The following is a 24,814-nucleotide window of genomic DNA, read 5'->3' as shown; positions in this document are numbered from 1 at the left end:
TAGGTTGTTTTGCAAAGTTATACTTGTGTCTTGTCCACTGGGCTAGCTCAGGCTTAGACAGATGAAGCCATGGAAGTGATACTGAAAAGCTGTTCCTCGAATGGCCACTTGAGGCTGGCTCCAAAAGGGAGTCGTTCTCCGTTCAGACTTTACAACAGGATTAAACATGTTTACAGCCTTGTTCAAAAAACGGTTTTGGTCTCTATAGCTAATTTCAACTTTCAACTTTCAGAACAGTAGTTCTGAAAGGGAGTGGATTTGTATATAATTCATCACCTGTTTAGAGTAAAATAGACAAGAGAAAATACTGTTTTGGGCATGATTGACAGGTCGCCTGCCCAGTGATGGTGCAGCTCGTCAATCATGGACCAATAGGCGGAACTGCGGCTCTGGGAAACGTCTGGTCTCATGCTGTCTTGCGTGAGCTGCGCAATAACCCCGAGATGGCGATGGCCACACAATGGATGACATCCACGGTGACTCCATCCATATTTTTATACAGTCGATGGTCTTGTCCCAAACTACATGTACTGTATAAATGTGCTGAAAATGACCATTTCTTTTTTTAAGTGTAAAATGTACTGGCTAGCATGGATTCAAATATAATCCATAGTTCCTCTCCCCTTTCATTGGAATCGCCTTCGACAATGTCTGACAGATCTCAGACTCACTTCCCTCCCATGGCATTCTTTTCTCTCAGAAGTAGGCTTGCTGTCATCGCGTTGCTCTGACACACCTGTACTCTATCAGGCCTAGTTTACGCGACAATGCTCCCTGCATAAACTGGCAAACTTTGGTTGTGTTTGGGTCTTCTGTTTCCATGACAATGGCGTTATCGGGGCCTGAAAACACACAAAAGTGAGACCAGGTTCCAGAGTGAAATGATTTGATAACGCTCCCCTTACCATCGACATGTGAAGTGGCAATACGCAATTTTTGTGAAAAGTGTGATGCCACGGCTCCACTTCACACATGATAGACAATGAAGCATTCAACTAGCCTATCAATATAGCCTTATAGCACAAGTGAATCACATTGGCATTCAACAACCTATCATGAAATCAGAGACTGGTAACGAGTTGCTAAAAATACATAATGGGCGATAAGTGCCCATTATTTGTGCACATTCATTAATTAACTCATTCCCCACTAGGGGTGTCAAAAATAATCAATTATAAGATGCATCGCGATGCGGACGTGCACGATTCTGCATCGATTCACAAATGTCAAAAATCGATTATTAAAAAATATAAAAATAATAATAATAATAATAATAATAATAATAATAATAATAATAATAATAATAATAATAATAATAATAATAAATAAAATATAATGGAAGTACATGCAGTTGTTTATTTTAATTATGGATCATAATACAATGCAATTCCAAATGCACTTTTATTTTAAAAGTAGCCACACAGTGAGAAAAAAGAAAGTGAGAAAAAAGAAATCATGTATTGGGAAAAAAAGTGATGCATCGATTTAAGATGCATCGAGATGCATCGACATGCATCGATAATCGTAATCGAATCGTAGCCCTCTGAATCGTAATCGAATCGAACCGTGAGGCCAGTGAAGATTCACAGCCCTATTCCCCAAAGCAAAAGTCGCCAGCCACCGCCAGGGTTTTTGAGCATTTTCAGTGATTTTCCATGACCCACAGAATATTTTCTTCTATGACTATGTAAACACCAAATATCCCAAAAGACAGAACGAAGCCTCTACTTTCATGGGGGGAAAAGTTTGTTTCTGCCTTCTTTTAGGGCTGCACGATATTGGAAAAAACAGACATTGCAATATATTTGGTTTCTGCGATATATATTGCGATATGAAAGAATACAGGAATTTTCACCAAATGACTTGATTAGCTCATCAAGCCTTGTCCCTTTAAGAAGGTAGTGGGTGACATAGCAGCAAGTGTTTTTAGCTGCAGCCAGAGTGATTGGCAGGATGCTAGTGTGCTAATGCAGTATCAGTATCAACCAGCTCAACCAGCAAAAGAGTTATAGCATGACATGTTTGAGTTACTTTGCCTTATCCTATGACATTGCGCGTTCTGCGATGTGAGTATTGCGCATGCGCACATTGCGATGACGATGCTGAAACGATATATTGTGCAGCTCTACCTTCTTTCGTTCTTTAGTTATCGACACTTGAATGTGGGTCTTTTCACTGAAACCGCGCGTCTCTCACCAGAAAGTTGAGATACTTGTTTGTGCAGCGAAGCAAGGGAGAAATTCACCCCGCATGGAGAGTGCACCGGGGCGGGTTACACTCATGTTGTCCGTGGGGCTGGTGCTTCCTGGTACTCGATGTGAGCTGCTACAAGTTCTCATTTTCACACTTTTAGCATAATGCTACTTCACCTACGATTACTTAACATATTCTACTATGCTAAAACGTACAGAGCTATGTACCAGAGACACAGATGATTTCGGTGCCAATCCCAATGGGTTGAAACACATATTGGGTGAGGTGACCAATGAGTCACACTGCCAAAAATCAGTGTAGTACTTTAATCAAAGCTGTAGTTACTAGTTTGCACCTTGACACAAGGTGCATTCAAACCTAAGGGTCGCAGCACTACATGTTCTTGGATGGAATACAACGGGTAGAAGACAAGGAGAAGTAAGGAGATACTGTTTTACTATCACAACATCTCTGGCATCCATTCTACAGGGTTTTACAAGGGCTCTGTAATGCTGAGACCTTTCGTATTGCCCCTCCTAACATACCTTCACTCCACATGTCTCCCTCCCTCACCCACCTTTCTCTCCTCCTGTCATTGTCACAGTCACTTTTGTTTCTCTGTTTTGGATCCTAGCATTCTTTTACTTGCTATTTTTTGCTGTACAAAGTGTTTAAAATATTATTTTATTATATGGGTTATATTATTTTATTATATGATGTTAGTATGGTGATGTTCTTAAGGAAGAAGAAAAAATATTTTTGTTACTGGTCTGTTTCATAATTCTTTTTTAAATTGGTATTGTAAGATATCTATGCAAGAACTGTTAAGTGGAGCATTTTTATTTAAGAATGTAATAGGCTATGTGTAATAAATGGTAGGATCTGTTCGCTGCTGTCTTGCATTTTGTTTTGTCTGAAAATGAATGGCCAATGAACAAGAGGGCTCTGGAGACTGCCACTGGCGAGAGTGCAGCCATCACATAACTACAATAAAGGGTTTTATAGTCTCAACATTGGTGGCAATTTAGGTCTTTATTACAAATTCAAACCATCTCATGAATAGATAGCTCTCCCCTGCCTCCAAATGGCTTCTGCTAGGCTGCTGCGAGTGGCAACATCTTTAATTGGTGCCATTACTAACTTGTCAATGAGTGAGCTGTCATACCCATGCCCGTGACACCCAGATTAAAAGAGTTAATCAAATGGCTAATTAGGGAGCAATTAAGATGAAGTAAAGGAGGCCATTAACTAGGGATGGGCATCGAATTTCGAATTTTCGAATAATCGTTGTTATTATCAAGGTCGACTTCTATTATTGAAAGTCGAAATTCGTTTATTGAATTTTTTTTTTTTTTTTTTGTGAGTGAAATGTTGCATTGTCTCCCCTGATTCTAAGTATAGTCGAATCGCTTGGTTTGAGCAAGTAAAACAATTTTTATAAGCAACCTCTCCCTCTTCATGGGATTTCATCCGCCATTCATTTTTCCATAAACCTTGCTTAAAATGCTTATAAAAATTGTTTTACTTGCTCAAACCAAGCGATTCGACTATGCTTAGAATCAGGGGAGACAATACAACATTTCACTCACAAAAAAAAAAAAAAAAAAAAAAAAAATTACATCCCCCCCCCCCCCCCCCGAATTTCGATTAAAAGTCGACTTTGGCCAGCGAATTTCCAATAGTGTTTTTGCTAGAAATGCCCATCCCTACCATTAACAGCATATCTGCACTGTGTGGGAGTTGTCCACTGAGTAATTGCTGATTAACTAATTAAAATGGACCAATGGACCAAACTGATTGTCTTTCTCTGTGAGTGTAGGCATAAAGACATATGTATAGCGCTGATTTAGGCCATGTCCACACGGAGACGGAAGCGATCTTTTTTTTTCCGTTTCAGAAAAGTTTTCCATAAACACGGAATTGTTTCAAGAAATGTGTGTATCCACATGAAACCACTGAATATCACTGAAACCGCTGTAGAATATATGCCAGGCTGGTAAGTGGCACTGTAACGCTGCCACAAAGTACACCAAAAACAGAGAATAAGACAATCTCGTCAATAATGGCATTCAACCACTAGGGGCGCACAGTCTATAATGTGTATCTCACTGTAGCAAGCAGCTTAAACCCTTGGCTTTGCGGGGAGGTTTGCCATGTCGATGAATAAAATGATTAAACCTATACAGGCAAATGCAGAGCTGTTCAGCAGGGCTGATGATCTCCCTGTAGCCTACAATATAGAACGTTAACTATCGGTGACTTTCCTGATATCATCCACTTCCATGATCTTTAGACATGTTGCAAACACATCCCAGCGTATTGGCCGCTCCTGCACAACACAGCACAGGTTAAATGATGCAACATACATATACATTATATAAACTCATGGCATAAATGTGTTTTTATTGGAAAAAGTCGCGTCAAGTAAGCTAAAGTCTTGTTGGAGTGGACACTAGCGGACATCACAGACATCACAGTGCAACCGTGTGTTCCTCAAACCTCTCACTTCCCTATTCACGTTATATTTGTGAGGGCTATATATAGGGCAAGCCGAGTATGTCGGTTACACTCAGGGTTTACATTTCATTTCATTTCATTTTGTCCAATATTAAAATATTCCAGAATTGCATGTTGTATTAAAAATAAATATAATTTCTATCTAACACGTTAAGCCTGATTTTGTTTGTGTTATTGTAAAAATGTAGCCGTCGCTAAGCCTTCTGGGAAATATCCGATGAAGGGAGGGGAGGGTGGATGGGAAGAGTCAGCTGTGTGGAGCCCTGAGGATGTTGTACACGCTGTTCTCCTGTCCACTTGTTGCTGACGGTGGTAATAGAGGAGCATTATATTTTGCGGCAAGATCCCTAACAGGCTCAGTAGCTGCTGTAGCACGAACGCTAGTGCCATGATTGTTATTGTTGCTGGTGGAGAGTGGTGGGGCTATGGCGTCATCGGTTCAGGAAAGATGCTTATGGGTTGTAAACACGGAAATGCAAGGGTGGCGTCTTCAGATTTAGGGGCACTTTACACGAGGACAGTTTCCTATGGAAACGGGGAATTATTGTATCGTTAGTGCCTCCCGTTAAGACGGCGACGGCGAATTCGCGCTTAGGAAACGACACATTTTAAAACCACCCTCCAGAGTGAAATTCTTGGTGACGCTCCCCGCTGAGCGCTCCATGTAATCACTTTGGAACGGCACATTTCAGAAACTCTGACGTGCCTGCACAGGCGACACACGCGATGCCGTGCGCGAGTTGGCAACCAAATACAACGTCAGTATGAATGAAGTTTGGCAACACTCAGAATTAAGCTACACTGCGGCCAACTTCAGTTACATGTTCATAGCGTTACTGCTGCGAGGAGCCGATGGCTGTACCCGGTCGGCATTTAACGTTAGTTACAAAAGCAGTCGACAGTGTTTTCTCACTGCCAGTAGCAGTAGGGTGACAGATCACAGTCAGCGCTCCCGGTCCTCGCTGCTCGTTAAAGATTTCCAATAGGCGTTATTCTGATAAACTGGTCACATATATGTTACATTCTCACAAGACAAATATTAAAACTTTAACAGTTTGGGTTTTTTTTTTTAGCTTGAAAAAAGCTTTTTGGCAAGTCTAAATGACTGCGGAAAGTGTACTCTACTTCCGCGTTTAAAGTGAAATTACGTCATGCAGTAAGCGTCCTTGTATGGGCAAAGAATAAGGTGATCACACTGCCACCTAGCGACCTGGCATGTACATTACGGCGTTTTAAAAATTCAACAGCGCTCATGTAAACAGGGAACAGGGAAGGTGTGAAGGAAAAGGTGTGAAGGAAACGCTATTGTGTCGTTTCTTTCAGAAACTGTCCTCGTGTAAAGGGCCCCTTATTCACTCTGGGACCCGGTTTCAAAAATTAGCGTATACTCCCAGAACGTATACTCCCAGAATGCGGTTCCATCTGGACGAAACGTCTATATGACAAAAAACTTTAGCGGATACACCTAAACTCGTCTCCGTGTGGACATGGCCTTAAAGGGATAGTTCGGTTTGTTTGAAGTGGGGTCCTATCAGCTAGTCAGATACACTAACTTAATTAGGTACAGTGTTCTTGAAGCGGGGCGCAGCGTCGAACGAGATCCGGCACCCAGAGCAGCAGCATCACCAGCTTTTTCTCTCTAAGTCCTGGGGGTCAACAACTAAACAAAAAAACGTAATTTAGCCACCTAAAACAACGCCCACCTAAACAAATCGATATCCGTGTACATGCACGATCTATTTTGACAATTTTCAGCGCTTTACTTTTCCGCAAAACAGCAGTTTCATTCAGTACTGCTTTTTCTCCCAACCATACAACTACTGTATTCCTCCGCTAAAAGCCTGCACAGAGCCGCGGTGCTGGATTACTCCGCAGATCAGCTGTTTGTGTTATTTCTCCCAGCTTGTTAGTGAAGACAACAAATAGAATACACGAACGAAAATATGAGTGCTTTTGATAGCGAGGATGATATGCCATTCACCTTGGTGACAAGAGGATACAATTATGAACCAGAGAGAATACAGAAGAGGAACTTATGCAGAGAGTGAACAGGCAGAGAGATGCGCCTGCTGCCTAGATGCCAGGGTGCCCTGCAGAACTTTTTCACCATTCCCAGGATAAATTGTGGAAAACGTCCCAGACCAGAGAGGCCAGGTGACTTGTTGTCTCTAAAGTAAGTCAGTGTTTTATCTCTCTTCTAAGCCTTCCTGTTTTGTAAACCGCGGCTCTGTGCTCTGTGCTGGCTTTTAGCGGAGGAATACGGTAGTTGTACGGTTGGGAGAAAAAGCAGTGCCGAATGAAACTGCTGTTTTGCGGAAAAGTAAAGCGCTGAAAATTGTCAAAATAGAGCGTGCATGTACACGGATGTCGATTTGTTTAGGTGGGCGTTGTTTTAGGTGTTTTAGGTGGCTAAATTACGTTTTAGTTGTTGACCCCCCGTACTTACAGAGAAAAGGTTGGTTTGGCTGCTGCGCTGAGTGTGCGGTCTCATTCCACAATGCGCACTCACTCCTGAACACTGTACCTAATTAAGTTAGTGTATCTCACTAGCTGATAGGACCCCACTTCAAACAAACCGAACTATCCCTTTAAACCCTTAACTGCTCACCTGGCTTTCCTTTGAAGAAACTCATTACATTACTTTTCTGTTTCCAGATATGTCTATTTGCTTTGCTTACAGAGCACATACAGTATGATGTGGGGCAGCGGATGAAGACATTGTAGCAGAATTTAGCCAACACAGAGGATTATTATCGTCCAGCGAAAGAGCTTTTCAGCATTGTGCTGTGCTGGCTGCTGGTTGGAAAATGGGAATTCACAATGCCGATTATTTGGGACATTTCCAACATTTGCAAGCTTATCCTGTTCTTGTTAGAGGTAAAGAAGGGAGAGGAGTGAGCTGTTTCTAGTCTCACTCAGCAGCTTGAGTGATTTATGGAAACGGCAACCATTTGCTTAGCTTTCTTAACAGCAGAAATCAACAGAAATGTGGTGAATTTCTCCTTAGCATATTATTCTGTGTTTATCTCCAAGAAGGGCCATGTCAGCTAATCTGACTGACTTTAGCACCCCACTCTTAACCTGAGTGGTGACAGGACAATGATAACTCAAGATTCATTTTAATAGCCATAATGAGTAATCATTTTACAAATGAGGAATTTGACTTTGTGCGATATGCAGTGCAGCAATCACAGCAATAGCAGAAGAAGAACAGAAACTCTTAAATTATAATCCATAAAGTAAAAATCCTTTAAAATCGTATTGTATATTTGCGAATAACATCTAGGGACAAACATTGCAAATTAGCTTAGGCTATATGACAGACTGTTTCTTGCTAAATGTTCCATGTATATGTATCTGTCCCTACACAAATAAACATTAAATAAATAAATAAATAAATAAATAAATAAATAAATAAATAAATAAATAAATAAATAAATAAAGTGACATAGGCCTATACAGGGATCAGCCAAGCAGCATTTTGGTAAACAAACCGCGTCACTGGGTGGCAACGGCAATAGACCAGAACTGCACATCCAAAGCGCCCCTTTTTGGGGGATAGAAAGAATGAATAGCGTTGTTGTGATGGTATTTTTGCCGTGTTTTTAGCTAGCATAGCCAAAATACCAATTCATTAATTTCGGGTTCAAGTGTTTTTTTGGTTTGATAAACATGTCTACTAATTATTTTGCGACCTTGCCCGAACCTGAAAGGTCGAGATATATGAATAAATTAAGGTTGACTGGACTGTCGTCATGTCCGTTCAGCCTGAGTCAAAGAGGATTTCCGCATTCCCCCAAAAAGGGGCGCGGTGCAGTGCGATGACGCGTTGCAGTTCTGGTCTATGGAACCCTATGGAGCCCAAGTGGCGCGAGGCATGAGTGTCTGACTCTGGGATGTGTTTACAACATATGGAACTCTAAAACCCGGCGCGGACAGGTCCAAAATTCCCCCTGCCCACCGACATCAGCTGCCCCAGCCCCCAGCGCCACCAGCAATAAAAAAAAATGTTTTAACTTACCAATGACATTCACTTGATGACAAAACCCATTGTCTTGAAAAGCAACAAGCAAGCCCTCCAAGCTAGCCTGGAAATGGCGAAAATATAGCTTGACAGCTCCAGATTAAATCCTTTGAAAACTACCGCTGCGCGTCCATTTCCTCATCAAACCCCATGCATGTCACAAGCACATCATCATAAACTCCTCCCTCCTTGTCATCCATGACTGTCTGTCTAGTCTCCTGGTTGGCTTGGATTCACGAATCCCTTGACATATCCCACCCACTAATCCCAAGAGAGTGGCATCAGCGGAGGACCAAAATGCAAGAATCATTAGCCAATGAACAGCCAGGAATGGGTCTCGCGCTACTTTTGCATGCTAAAATAAAGCCGATAATGTACAATTTGATTCATTTCAAGGGATGAAAAACCCTTTCAAAGTACAACACTGTCTATTTTGATGCAACTCGACAGTGCTGCTTTTTTTACTGAAGAGTTCCACTTTCTACTTCCTGGAAAAAACTGGTCCATTGGAGTGAATGGAGATGTCGGAATACGGCTCTGATCCCACCCACAACTCACCTAATTGTGATTGGCTAAAGCCATAACTAAATTATATTCTGATTGGTTAAGACACCTGTCATCAAAATTGTCATCCTCATGTCATGACTAGAGTCAAGGGTTGCTGTCAATCAATACCATTTGGAGGCTGGTCCAAATATTTAACCCCATATTTGCTGAAACAAAGTGAGTTCAAGATCTGAACAATTTAGTGACAATATTACTGTTATTTCAGTTAATAAAAACTAATAAATAACAAATACAAATAATTTATTAGGGGGAAATTCTTTTCTTTTCTATTTCAATTTCAATTTCAATTTTTATTCTTGGGTTTTAAATATGCTTTATTATGGCAAGGAATTTTATTCTTACAGTCTCGCTGTGCTAACTGTGAGAGTGATGGCGTTTTCTAAGAATGTCCCCTCAGAATTAAACCCCATCCTGAAAGCTGTCACAAAGTATCGCGAAAGAGAGTACATAAGGTGTGAAACTGTTCAGAGTAAAGGAGGAAGATCTTACGGAGAAACTGGCTGAAAGATGCAGAAGACGCGTTAACGCTGCTGCTGCTGCTAGGATAAATCGGCGTGACGTCACAACAACAACAAATCCCCCAGAAATGCAGAAGCCCGCAGCAGTTAACTAGTATGAGTTGTGCCAAACAAATGTTAATATCTCAAAATCTATAGTTGAGGGGACAATTTATTTTATTATTATTCTATTATATTATTATTATTATTATTATTATTATGTTTACCTTGAAGCCACCGATGCGTTGGTCTCTCTTGATCTCTTTGCCATTCTTGAACCATTTGAGAGTGCGTTTTGGCCATTTGGCCATTGGCCCGGCATCGCAACCTGACAGTATTACTGGCAGGGACAGAATGAATGGGTGAGCCCATTGTGGTGCCATCCATTGCTAAGAAGCAAGAGAGGAAGAGAAAGCAGTTATAAGCAGCATAAAAGAGAGAGTAATTCACTCAGTTATGCAAATGATATAGATTCATAATTAGTAGGGGCAAACTAAAAAACACATCTATAAAACACCCCATTTCTGAGAGTATTCAATGTATTCGAAAAGTCCTATCCTATGGGCCAGAACTTCAGAAGTGATCTTTTTGAGGGGAATCGTTCGTATAATCAGAATCAGAATCAGAATCAGAATCAGAAAGACTTTAATGATCCCCGGGGGGAAATTGGGACAAAACAATTATGTTTTTTATTATTATTAAAGAGATGCATAGTAAACCTTTAAAAGGTACAAAGAGGAAAAACAATTGTGCTCCCCCTCTCTCTCTCCTTCTCTCTCTTCTCATAGGTCTAACCTATGCTCTCTCTGCTGTTTAATTTAAGTGTCTTTGTGAGCCTGGTGGGGTCTGGGAGGCGTGATTTCTATTCGCACATAGGATAAGCAATAACCACGCCCTGTGGCGCCGGGATTGGCCAGGAGCAACACTGGAGGGCAGGCAGCCCAGCGATTTCATAAACCAACTGAATAGCTCTTGAGAACGGACAGCGATTTCGAGAGCGGACATTGAGAGCGGACATTGAAATGAATTATGGTCACCTACCTTCCTTAGCTTAGTAATAATAATAATAAGCATAATAATTGTAATCTACACAATGTACACAATCTACAAAAAACATGCAATAATATAAACGGTGTTGTGTTCATCTTCATAGCTCATATAATATAATCTATCATATCGTTAATTTCAAGCTCAATTCTTACCCAGAGAAAAGGTACAGCACTGAAAATGTAACAAGCAATAGTTTTTTAAACATCTTTATTTTAAAAGATGAAAAACCCCAGGTGCTTCAGTCCCAAGCTTCAATGCTCCTGGCCAATCCCGGCGCCACAGGGCGTGGTTATTGCTTATCCTATGTGCAAGGGGCTCAAGTGCTCTCACTGCTTCTACATAATGACCCTAGCCCTCGCCCACTCCATTAGTCGCCCTGGGAGACCAGACACATCTCCCTCTCTCTCTTTCACACACACACACACACACACACACACACCCACACACACACACACACAGCTGTGTCCTCGTCTCTTATTTTTTCTTCTCTTCTCTTTTCTCTCTCTCATTTACTGGCCAACAAAGCCTCCTTCCATATAGTCTGGATTACCCTCACAGGATGATGTAGGCCTACTTCAAGCAGACAGAAATCTATTCACATGGCAAAAACTGAATTTAGTTTGTTTGGCTCACAGCCCAGGTTGCGCAAATCACCCAATATCGACATTGGGGGTCAGAATTTTTCTGCTATGTCCTCGATTAGCTACCTAGGTTGCTCTTTAGATCGCAGCCTGGGAGGTGAGAATGGTTTTAAAGATCATAGGTAAGGTGCATGGGGGAAACAAGTTCCTACAGGCCCGTATCTAGACTGCCACACTAGGGTGGGCTGGTAGGGGGCAACTTTGGCGGTAGGTTGCCAGAGGTTGTGGGTTCGGGGATGGGGATTAAATTGCATTATATTCAGTGGCGCTGGAAGTACTTTTAGGTAGGAATGGACTCTCGGTGCTGCCTGGGGCAGCGCCGAAGAAAATTTTACGTTTTTTGGACTTTCATCCAAGAATATTTAATTTTAAATTAACATTAGGATTATACTGTTGTGATGTCATGATTCAGTATCTTCTCCTTTTCTCACTCACTTTCATGTAACCACCTGCTCTCCCTGTAGTCGTTTTACACTACAACAGACAGCAACACAGGCATAAACACTGAACCAAATTGTTCCAGTAGGAGTCACCATTCTGTTTTGGGTCACCATCTGTAAGTAGGAACTTTCACTCAGGTGACAGGCCAATGTTTACATTATTATTGTCAAAACTATTAGCAAACTGTACAAACTAACTATTTACAAAACTATTGCTATATTTCCAAGACGTTTAGTCTTATTCAAACTCAAACTGAAAAGTGACAAAGAAAACTACTTTGAAAGCAGATTGACTTACCCTAAAATTAAATAAAAATACTTCATCCAGTTTAAAATAATCAACTCCATAATATTTCTTTTCATTGGATGAGCTTATTTCTCAAATCAAATTAAAGCTATAACTACTGTTAGGTGCCCTAAACTAACTAACCCAGTAGTTTCCAACTTCCGGGTCGCGACCCTAAGTGCGGTCGCCTGGAATTCAAAAAGGGAGATTTTTATTTATTTTTTTGGCTGGGCAAGATTAATTTTTGGGTGGGCATAGCCCACCCCTGCCCCCCCCTAGAATCGGCCCTGAGTTCCTAGCGAGAAAAGCCCAGCTTTTAGATGCAGCGTCTTCGATTGCTGGCTAATTCTTTAGTTTCCTGTTGTTTTTGACTATGCAATCTGTTCTTGGTACCGAGTACTTAAAGATAAGGAACAAGTTACCTTTGCATATAAAAAGTACAGGAAAACCAACATATATATTTTTTTGTCAAAACCTGTCTTTTGGATTAAATGTGTAAGATGGTAGCCTAAGAACAATGTGTGACTCTCAGTGTTGTTGTTGTTCTTTTGCTCTTCACTCAGCTGTAATGTTATTGAAATTTGTCAAATTGTATCTTTCGTAGCTATTAATGGAAGTTAATGATAGTTAAATTAGGTTCAGGAGCAGGGCCACGCGGCGCCTCAACCACTTCTCTAACCACGCCTCTAACCACACCTCAATTACCTGGCAGGTTACATATACCTGATGAACCTGTCCTGCCCTGTTTGTCTCAGATCGTCTCAGTTCTCTCAACCCACCCTCCCTTCCCTTCATCCATACCGCATCCCTCATCCCTTCATCCCTCATTCCTACCCTCAACCCTCACCCCTCCTCCCAACCCTCACCTCCTAACATCCTGATTCCTTCCTGTCAAATCCGGTGCATGTCTCTCTCATGTCTCATTCCCAGGATCTGTCTGGAGGGGTCTGAAATCAGCTCGGACGTAAACACGCCTGAGAAGCAATCCGCTCGGGCAGCTCATGCCGAGACGGAACCCCCAACGCTGAGTCTCTCTCTGCCCGGTCTTCAGTTCCTCCTCCCAGACCAGACAGATGTCAACGGACATCTCGATGCACCTGCACTTCAACACATACACATTTCAATCTTCAACACATACACATTTCAATCTTCATTAAACTTCTAAACAATATTGTTGTGGTGTGGTCCTTGCTAGTGAAGTGGTCAGTTTTATTGTTTGAGACTGGCTGGTCATTCAGACTTTTTCCATCTTCGCTGCCTTATGATGAAGGACCACAATGGAAATAAGTCTGAGACTTTATTGTGCCATCCTTGTAAATTTGTAAAGCTATTATGTATTTTGTGTTATTGCTTTTTTCTATTGCCAAATCAAATCCATAAACCCCTACTGATGCCATCCCTTCAGCAACATCCTGTAACTTCTCCTTCAGAGCAGCTCTTTGTTCACTGTTGACCACTCTCTTCCTCTGAGGTAACAGTTCACCTGCATGTCTCTCCAAGGGACGTGCATCCCCATCACAGCCTTCCTTACAGTCACATGATTTGGCACAGTAGTCAGAGCAGTTGTGTCTTGAGGATATGGGGTTTGCTTTCTCTTCATCAAAGAGGTGCAGCAATGTCACCCTCCTGCAGAGCAACATGTCCCTTAAGACACTAGGGATGCCGGTGGCGACTAATTTTCCCTACGTTTAAACGGAAATTTTAATGGCGACTAGTCTATAAGCAAGAAAAAACTCAGAAAGCCATCTAAATTGAGCATAATTTAATCTATAATGTTAAAACATTTAAAATGCAAATATTGTGTGTATTTAGGAGCCATTTAGCCCAAACATTCAAGACAATTACCAAGCTATTAATTTAAATGCTGTTGTAATATGCAGCACTTTGCGCCATTTATTATTAAGATTGCGCACATTAGAAAGCATGTGTTTGTTTGTGTTTATGTGTGTATTTGCATTTTGTGTTCTTTGTAGATGTTTGTGGTTTATTGTGTTTATCTTGTATGTTAAAATTTAATTCAATAAATAATTGATCCAAAAATAAGAAAGCATGACAACTCACCGATTGCATCTCGCCAGTGTGCTGCCAAGTTTTCAGTGGTGTGCCTTTTCTCCAGGGCGCACGGTTGGAGCACAACTACAGCTGTCCATTCACAAAAATTTTGCATGCCCTCGCAATATTTTGCGTTCCCTCGCAATTCATATTACGGGCCCTCGCAATAAGAATTGCGTTCCCTCGTAATTCATATTGAGTAGCCTAATTCATATTGCGTTCCATCGCAATATATATTTGCGATGGAACGCAAAACATATTGCATTCTGTCACAATGTAACAACACAGTTTAGCTCATAATACATTGTTAATGTTTGTGGAAACTAACAATAGCTGTTTAATTGCCATACAGATATTGGACATTCAACCTGTGGACAGGCGTGGACCATCTCAGGTAAATTGGTGTGGCTAGCTACAGCTAGCTAGCTAGCTAGCTAGCTACTTTCCAGTTAAACATGAGAAATTAACGTTAGCCTCATGCTAATCAAGGCCGGATTAACCATAGGGCAACCGGGGCAGGTGCCCCGGGGCCCTCGGGGTGAAGGGGCCCTCCAAAAAAAAAAAAAAAAAAAAAAAAAAAAAATTGGTCGGGCTCATGTTGGGCTCCACAGAACTATGACACAAATCTAAGACCAATCAGGACAAAATAAAATGTGTTTCCAAGAAGATTAAGTCTGATGATTTAGTCTCATTGGATGCCTGTGGGCAAGTGGTGACCAGGGGCGCGGGAAGTGGGGGTGCTTGTGGTGCTGCGGCACCCTCTGCTGTTTTGTATTGGAAATGTAATGTCAATTATTTTTTCATCATTGTAAAGCCACAGCACAGTGAAGAGGATATTAATGTGAAGATTAGCCTCTTCCTTTTGCTCTCAGAGTGCATCAGATTCATGCATTATACTTTAAAATGTACAAAATTTCTTTGTCCAGGGGGGGCACACTACAAACCCCCCAGTCAGACTAATATTTTTATCCTGCTGGTGCTACCTGTTTGCAAAGCCTAGAATCGCCTATGAGTGAGTGAGAAACTGAATCTCAGAAACTGAATAATGACATAACAGTATAATACTAATGTTAATTTAAAATTAGATATTCCTCTAAATATGGCGAAAAAACATCCAAACATCCGGACGATGGGTAGGGGGGGCCCTGGGAGTTTCAGTGCCCAGGGGCCCCTGGGGGTGTTAATCTGGCTCTGATGCTAATAGGTTGATGGGTCGACATGTTGCAGGCAGTCTAATGTGAAATAAACTGTGGAGGTTGGAGCCAAAAGTGCCTCAAAATGACTATTGTGGTTTTAGTTGGCCAATGTAGATAACGTTAGTTTGCTCGCTATATGTTTTATAGGCTGCTGTTTTATTGTTTTATTGAACAGATCTGTGTATTTTCCTTGTTTTTAGTATAATTTGTAATTGTATTGTTTTTTAATTGTATGACTTTATGTTTGCCGCCCTCTTGGTCACCCTTGCAAAATAAACTACATGTCTCAATGGGTTTTTCTCCTGGTTAAATAAAGGATAATAATAATGTCATGGACCCCTAAATAACATTCAACCCCAAACCAACAATTTCTGAGATTTCCTCTTATACGTTTTGTTAGATATGACTATACAGACTTACATGAATACAGCAGATAGGGAGATGACAGTGGTCCCCAGCGAAATGAGGGATAATAAAATAAAATTGACTACAAATGAGTTTGAAAATGCACACACACACACACACACACACACACACACACACACACATATATATATATATACACAGTATACCGTATATATATATATATATTAGCAATTGATTCCTACGCTCCTCACCTGCCCTGCAGCTCGCCCACTGCGAGAAAATAACACAAAACAACAATGTATTGTAATAGCAAAATAAATGAAATGCCTTGTTGATTCATCAATAAATGAGTTGCTCGTTTTAAAATGAATCAGGAGGTTTTTTATTCCATCAGAAAGCTCTGTACACAGTGTCACAATGTATCGGAGTGATTGTGCCCAGATTAGGAGGATTCCTGGTCAATTATACACTTCCAGTCACCCTTCAGTGGCTGCTGTAATTTTCCATCGGATGTTCTCGAAAATACACAATAGGACCCTGATCTTTACATAAGCCAAAATACAACCTTCTGTCTACCGGAAAGACAAAACACAATGTTATCCCTCCCTCTCCAGGTGGAGAGAAAATGCCTGCTCTGTCATTCCAAGCTGCTCACTTGAGAGACTTGAAATGACACAGCTATAGATCATTATTGAACAGAGTCAATAATGATCAACAACCAATCAATAAGCAATCAATCAATCATTTTTCTCTCACAGTATCCCAATGGTTTCCTGGGATTACATCTGATAAAATAGGGGGGTCCACAGCCTGTCTATTTTGGGGGAGCACTGGTGCAGCACCACTGTGGCCCAGCAGGTGGGAGTAAAGGCCATGTCAGCCTCAGCCTGGTCACTGTGCTTTGACAAGATTGTGACAGAATAGTGCTATTATAGTAGAATACACACACACACACACACACACACACACACACACACACACACACACACACACACACACAGTACCACCACAGGTGACATCAAAACACATGAAAAAGCAAACTTTTTTTCGTATGTTTTTTTTATTGATCAAAACGGGTCATTAAAAATGATCAATAATTATCGATATATCAACTGATATGAAATATTTTATTATGCCTCCGCCGGCGATAGCCAGGCTGGAGGATTATGGTTTTGGGTTGTCCGTCCGTCCTTCCGATGTTTGTTAACGCAATATCTGAGAAACGTCTTGACGGAATTTCTTCCAACTTGGACTCAAGGATAAACTGATTAGATTTTGGTGGTCAAAGGTCAAGGTCACTGTAGTTTCGCTGGCCAGCCTCCCCTCCCTTCCGTGAGAGGAGTGGAATTGCGATGGGCAGCGCTTAGCGGCAGTGCTCTTGGAAAATAGTTTCCATCAATCCAACTTGCCATTTTCAGCGTGTAGCAATGAGCTAGCATGTAGATTTCTGCCGTTAGTTTGCTAGCTAGTTAGCGTTGTTGTTTTCACTGAGGCGGCAGGGCACTATTTACAGCGACACACAGGCAGGAGCGGAAGCTGCTCTGATTGACATGGTCGGAGCCAATGACAGAGTTTGTAATAAGCGGGGAGCGGACATCCAGGAGCGACTGAAACAGTCACTCCAATGGGAGAGCAGCTGTAGAGCAGGGGAGGGCTTATACCAGTAGCCTGTTTCTGTGCAGCCAGACTCCTCTCACGGAAGGGAGGGGAGGCTGGCCAGCGAGACTAAGGTCACTGTGACCTCACAAATGCCATTTCCAAGCTCAGTAACGTGATATCTCAGGAACGCCTTGATGGAATTTCTTCCAATTTGGCTCAAACGTCGACTTGGACTTAAGGATGAACTGATTAGATCTTGGTGGTCAAAGTTCAAGGTTACTTTGACCTCACGACCGCCCGTTTCATGCACGTTAACGCGATATCTCAGGAACGCCTTGATGGAATTTCTTTCACATTTGGCTCAAACGTCAAAGTCTGGACAGACATGGATGTTGACTGCTCAGTTGGCGGAGGCATATATCTGCGGTGCGGTCGTTTTAGTATCAATATACTTTTTAGCTATATCGCCCAGCCCTAGTGCCATGTACTGACAATGAGCCACCACATCTTCAACATTTTTATTTTACTACATTGCAACTGTTTGTGGTACTATTTTATTTTCAGAAACAGAAATTTCAAAAATACACATACACATGCACTTGATTTTTATCTGCTGCTGTAGCCTCTGTGTGTGTCATTGAGAGAGAGGGAGAGACAGGTAGAGACAGGTAGAGAGACACACACAAAGGGTTAACCTTTTTCTCATTTGAGAGAGAGAGAGTTCGGTACAGCAAACTACTGTACAGTGTGCATGGAGTGAAAGCTGATCGGGGCTCGTTCAAATGCAATTGGAAAAGGCGAGGCGCACTGAGTGGACAGAGAGAGAGAGGGTGAGAGAAAGACCGATAGAGTGAGTGAGAGAGAGATAGAGGAATTTCACATGCAGGGAGAAGGGAGGCGTGCTCTCTCTCTCTCTCTCTCTCTCTCTCTCTCTCTCTCTCTCTCTCTCCCAGAACTGGTCGCGGGCCAGTGTCACTTGATTGGCGGGCTTGATTTGGCCCACGGGCTGCCAGTTGAATAGGCCTGGACTAGAGAGAGAGTCCTGTCAGTGACAGGGAAAACAGACGCTGTTCCCGTCACTGTCGCTGTTACCATGGAGACGACTGAAACCTTTTGCCATAGTATAAACAGTGTGCAAAGTATTTATTTCTGTCAAGAGACACTTATAGAAAATGTCGAGCTGTCGAGCACCCTACCATAAATCAACCTTAACTCCATTACATTTCTGTTAATCTATGCCATTTAGCGAATTAGTATGATAATCTTAAAAAAACATCAATAATAACAGCACTAATAATAATAATAGCAGTAACAATAATATGAATAGTAATAACAATGTATATTTACAATGTTTTTATTATGATGACAATAATTGATTAAAAAAGGTTTTTGTTTTGTTTTTATTATCAGGTAGGCTAAATGAGTGCAATAAACACTGGAAAGAATTGTGAGAAAGAATCGTGATCTCTTTTATGAGCTAAACTGCATCTCTTTGTTCTTCTATTTTGCCCGATTTCTTTACAGATAATTGTGTCATACTGTCAGACTCTATCCTCATCTAGTTTCTATAGGTGCTTTTGGACTGGAGAAATCTTTTTTCTCTCTCTCAAATTCTTCTCAAATTGTTGGTAGGCAGGGAATCTACCGCTACACTACCTGGACGCCCTAAGGACCGGAGGAACCTTTTCATAGTTGTAAGAATAGTTGGAGGAACTCCCCCCTTTTTATTGCGTTTGTACCACAGGAACTAGGGACGATCATAGTTCTTAGAACGCCATTTTGAGGGCCATTTCTTAGTTCCTACTTTCTCTCAGCACAAGACAAGAAGAACCTTTTTGAACTTCTAGAAATGCCTGAGGCGGTTAGTATCAACACTAACATTAACTTGCCTTTTATTTTTGCAAGCCTACGTTAGCTAGCTAATTGTTAGCCAAAGTACTATAAATTCCCTGTGAGCTCGCACTTGCTTTACTGTCGAGATACTAGCGGTTGGCATGCGAACCCTCGGCCTCCCCTTCAGCATTCCTATTGGCGGTGCGAATGCAAACAGTTCTCTGGGAGTTCTCCAGTCTCCAAAACTTTTTGGTCTGAAAGCACCATGTGAGCTGCTGTTGCAGGCTCCTGCACTTGTTTGCCCTTCTGCTCACATTTTAATAGAGTTTGAACACAGTCGTTTCATGTACTGTATGAGAGGAGAAACTACTTGCCTCCATCTACTCCTGGCTTATCATGGTGTAACAGCAGTAACTGGCTGCATGTACATCCGTCCATAAGATGATCCTCTCTGCCAGTCACTTCATATGTGTGAGGGAGGAGCAGGCTTGTGGTAGATACCCGGTACCGGCATGGTTCCAGGATGACCAGCAAGGGTGGTGCTGGCCTCGCTGTACATGGAGGGTGGCGTGGCGGCCTTCTGCGGCCAGCAGGGGCAGCAACAAGCCACGAACCTCCGCCAGGAGTCCAGGGTTTTGCCTGACCAGATCCAGACGCCTGAAGTGATGCCCACCACCAGGCACATGAAGTACTTGAGCATGAAGACGGCGTAGTCCGGGCCCAGGTGCTGGCGCTCCGACAGGCAGGAGCACGCCAGTGCCCTCTCCCAGCCGGGCCGGTACTGCTGCTCGTACACCAGACAGGCCAACACGATGGCAGCCGGGACAGTGTACAGCACGGTGAACAGCCCGATGCGCACCATCAGCCTCTCCAGCTTGTCCGTCTTGGTGCCGCCTTGTTTGATGATGCTCCTGATGAATGAATGAATGACTTTCTTTATTTTCAAACAGCGTCAATGTACAAGAACATTAACCCTTAAATAAGGAGAGATGTCTTGTACCAGGTTACAGTAAAATTGTAATTTTCCACCCGTAGTCCCTGGGCAGGTAAATACTACGATGTTAAAACAGTAAGAAAAATATAATATAGAACTTACAGTAATAAAACAAAATGTTAAAAGAGTACAAAAATACTATGGTGAACAGAATATACAATCATAATCATTCCTACATCTACCTAAAACAAAAACCACCCCCTCCCCTCCAACAACTCCAATTTACAGGTGTGTGCAACTTTGCTGTGCAAGTATCCAGTGTTTTGTTAGGAGAAAGTTTGGAAAGGTGTTATTGCTAGTTCTGTTAGAAGGCTGTTCCATTGTTTTATGGATAGAGGTGAAAGATGATTGTCCAAAGGATGTCTTGCATTGTTGGATTCTGCAATGTAACAGACTTCCTCAAGAAGGGGGGGGGTGTTGTGGGCATTATGGATAATCTTGAAAATTAAGCAGATCTTTGAGTGCATGATCACATTTTCAAAATTCAGCATATTATATTTACCGAGTATATTGTGGTTATAGTGTTTTTTTTTATGTCTCCGCCTGGCAATAGCTGGGGCTGGAGGTTGTCCATCGGGTTGTCACCGTCCGTCCGTCCATCTGTCCAGACGGATGTCCAGACATACGTCAAGGATGAACTCATTAGATTTTGGTCGTTAAAGGTCAAAGTTCAAGGTCCCTGTTACCTCAGGACTGCCATTTTAATGCTTGCTAACATGATATCTCAGGAATGCCTTGAGGGAATTTCTTAAAATTTGGCCTAAAAAATCAGCTGACTTCAGTTTTCACTAGATTGATAATGATTTTCTCGAAACACTTCATGACAACTGAAGTCAAAGCAAATGGACGAAAGTCATTTTCCTTGCAGCTTACTTTCTTAGGAACAGGAATAATAATTGAGTCATTCCAGGTGGACGGAACAGAGAGTCGTTATTCGAGGGGTGAGTAGGGGGATGGGTCTAGGGGCGGAGCTAGGAAAAATGGGCCGTAGCTATGGATAGGAAGGTTGTAAATAGTCGGGATTCAAGGGGTGTGTAGAGGAGTGGCTACACAGTGGCTGTGTAGAGGAGTGTGCGGGGGTCAAGGAAGGAGGTGGGGCTGGGGAAAGGGACTGTAATAATAATAATAATAATAAATTTGATTTTAAAGGTGCCTTTCTCAGATTCAAGGACACTGTACAATAAGAACAAAACACACTAAAAGAGACATAATAGGGAGAAAAAGGAGTAAGAAAAGAGGCTAAAAGGGTACAGTAGAGCTATCTGGAGCCCAGGCTGTGCTCAGAGAAAGCGAGGCGGAAAAGATGGGTTTTGAGCTTGCTTTTAAAGATGTTTATAGAACCAGAGTCGCGGATGGGAAATGGGAGGGAGTTCCAAAGTTTAGGTGCAGCAACAGAAAAAGCTCTATCTCCAATGGTGGATCTATTTGTGCGGGGGATGGTGAGAAGTCCAGTGTCGGAGGAACGGAGACTACGGGGGGTGTATGGGTGGAGTAGGTTGGATAGGTATGAGGGAGCCAGACCGCGTGCAGGGATTTATTAGTGAGGAGGAGAATTTTGAACGTGATACGGTGTTTTATGGGAAGCCAGTGAAGTTGCTGCAGGGTGGGGGTGATGTGGTTCCAGGGTTTGGTCCGTGTGAGGATCCTGGCAGCGGAGTTCTGCACGTACTGCAGCCGGGCAATATCCCTAGCCTGTAGCTAGGGATAGGAAGGTCGTACAGAGTGTTTGAGGGATATGGATGGTTTTGGGGTAGGGGTAGAACCATTTTCAATGTTGAAAACCATTAGCCGTGTTGTTGAGGTACTCCCAAACATTGCCTAAAGTGCCATCAAGCTGAATGGCCACACCACTGCGCCGTGGGCTTCAAGCTATTTGTGCTTGTATAAGTCTGGAAAGACATGGGTTGTAGACTGCTCACTTATTGTACAATTATTATAAAACCATGATATTTCTAGTTTATAAAACCATGTAGTTTATAAAACCATGATATTTCTAGTTTATCATGGATTTTGAGGGCATTGTTATACAGAGACTCAAGTGATCTTAATGCCTGCCTGAGACCAACTTGTCATACCTGATCCGGAAGAGGGAAATAAAGCCGGCGAGGAGGAAGAGGGAGCCGGTGAACAGGTAGACTGCGAGAGGCGCGAGCACGAACCCCCGTAGGTTCTCCAGGCTCTGGTTGCCCACATAGCAGATCCCGGCCACGGGGTCGCCGTCCACAGAGCTGAGAGCCAGCACCAGGATGGATTTAATGCTGGGGATCAGCCAAGCAGCCAGGTGGAAGTACTGTGAGTATCCGGCAATGGCCTCACTGCCCCACTTCAGCCCGGCCGCCAGGAACCAGGCGAAAGAGAGCACCACCCACCAGAGGCAGCTGGCCATGCCAAAAAAGTAAACCAGCAAGAAGACCAGAGTGCAGAGGGCAGGGCCCGTGCTATCGTACAGCACGTGCAGCTGCTCACCACCTGTTGGGCAAGGTACTGAACATTAGTAATTAGTTACAGTTACTAGTTAAAATGTAATTGCATAATTTGAAAGTGACTGCATAATAAAAAAGGGATTAGTTACTACGGAAAGTAACTTTTCTGATACTTTTAAAAATCTGATTTGATTATCTTATTAATGTACATGTTATTTTAGTGTTGCTGTGGGATAAGACATATTTTCAAATTGTATCATTGTACCTGCATGGGATACTTTAGCATTCACTTATTGGGGAGGCGTATAGCCTACTCAAGGTCATTAGCTTCTGGGGAGTATAGCTTATTCAAGGTCATTAGCCTCTGGGGCTTATAGCCTACTCGAGGTCATTAGCCTAGGGCTTATAGCCTAGTTGAGGTCATTAGCCTCTGGAGCTCTGGCTGCAGCTGCAGCGTGTGGAGCATTTTTTGCCGGGCAGCGAGGTGGCGTCTCTCCATGGACTAGATCTGATGATCATAAAGTGGATAATCCTCTGAAGTCTAACCTTAACCATCAGACACAAATTATTATTCAAAGTAGAGTCTTTTATATACATCTTAAAACATGACTTTAGGGGGTCTTTAAATTTCAACACTACTCACCACCCACGTTGCCACTAGCACCGCAAGCCACCCGCTCGTGACCCGCCACCAGCCGGATGATGTAACCCAAAGAGACGAAGAGGTAGCAGGCGGCGAGGAAGATGATGGGCCGCTCCGGGTACTGGAAGCGCTCCATGTCGAGGAGGAAAGTTGCCACAGTGGTGAGGGTGGAGATGAAGCACAGCACCGACCACAGCCCCACCCAGAAGCTGGTGAACGCACGCTCGTCGGCCGAGAAGTAGGCCTGGTGGCAGGGCTGTGCGCAGTCGGGCAGTGGGCCGGTCCGCACCCGGCCGTACAGAGCATGGGACTCTCTCTGGATGGGCACCAGGGGGTCCCGGCAGCGGCACTCCCTGTCGCAAGGAGGCAGGTTGGGTGGTCTGGTCCGGCCGATAGGCGTGGGCTTGGGGAAGGGAGGGGACAGGGTGGTGACCTCGCTGCCGTTCTGGTTCTGGTCCATGCACAGGGTCTCGTCGCCCAGCAAGGGGAGCCGCTCGCAGCTCATCCTCTCGGGCCACTCAAAGCCGTACTGGCTCATGAGGGGGGAGCAGCCCCGCTTGGCCCGCTCGCACACCGCGCGACATGGCGGCAGCGGCTTGCGGTAGTCTGGCAGGCAGATGGGTGTGTACATGCTGCAGAGAAAAAACAGAAGGTCCGGGGAGCAGCGGATGCGGACCAGGGGCCAGAACTGATGCACCTCCAGGCCCACCTCCTCCTGGGTGTCGTGGTTGAACTGATTGGGCATGTAGGTCAGGTTGTAGCCAATGCCCCGGCACATGGGCACCGTGATGGGCTCGCACACACGGTCCTTAGAGGCTCCCAGGGCCGGACTGGGACACCGGGACAGCAAGAGCAGTACCAGGAGCCACAGGGACGCCCAACCACACGGTGACACCGGCCCACACGGCGTGCGCCTCATAGCGGTGGCCATGGAAATATCAACAGTGGTGGAAGAAGTACTCAGATACTTAACTAAAGTAAAGTAGTGATAACACACTGTAGAAATACTCTGTTGCAAGTAAAAGTCCTGCATTCAAAATGTTACTTAAGTGAAAGTACAAAAGTATTGGCATAAAAATATTGCCTACTTAAAGTACCAAAAGTACTCATTATGCAGAATGGCCCATTTCAGAATAATATGTATTATTTGATTATCATTATTGATGCATTATTGTTAAATATGTAAATGTTGCAGCTGGTAAATGTGGAGCAAATTTTAATGTATTTATATTGTATATATACAATATTCTATTATATATTACTTCACATATCTTGTGAATTGCCCCCTGGGGACCAAAGCCTTATTGGGACCAATAAAGCCTTATTCATATAATATATTCATTGATTATAGTTCATATTGTCAATCTGAATCTGCAAAGTAACTAGTAACTTAAGCTGCCAGATATATATATATAGTGGAGTAAAAAGTACAATATTTGCCTCTGAGATGTAGTGGAGTAGGAGTATAAAGTAGCAGAAAATAGAAATAGGCT

General features: G+C 42.9%; 1 protein-coding gene across 1 annotated transcript; it reads right to left on the bottom strand.

The window, feature by feature from the left end:
• Window positions 1–19,724: 19,724 nt before the first annotated feature.
• On the bottom strand, window positions 19,725–24,099 carry fzd5 (frizzled class receptor 5; the record flags this gene model as incomplete). The annotated part of the gene is made up of 3 exons (XM_083639418.1): window positions 19,725–20,172; window positions 22,331–22,724; window positions 23,322–24,099. 3 exons carry the CDS (start codon window positions 24,097–24,099, stop codon window positions 19,725–19,727), a joined length of 1,620 nt encoding a protein of 539 aa, XP_083495544.1.
• Between the last annotated feature and the right edge of the window lie 715 nt (window positions 24,100–24,814).

The sequence above is a fragment of the Poromitra crassiceps genome, assembly GCF_964638095.1.
Source record: "Poromitra crassiceps genome assembly, chromosome: 6".
In the NCBI taxonomy this organism is placed as follows: Eukaryota; Metazoa; Chordata; class Actinopteri; order Beryciformes; family Melamphaidae; genus Poromitra; species Poromitra crassiceps.
This window is presented reverse-complemented; position numbering and strand designations above follow the sequence as displayed.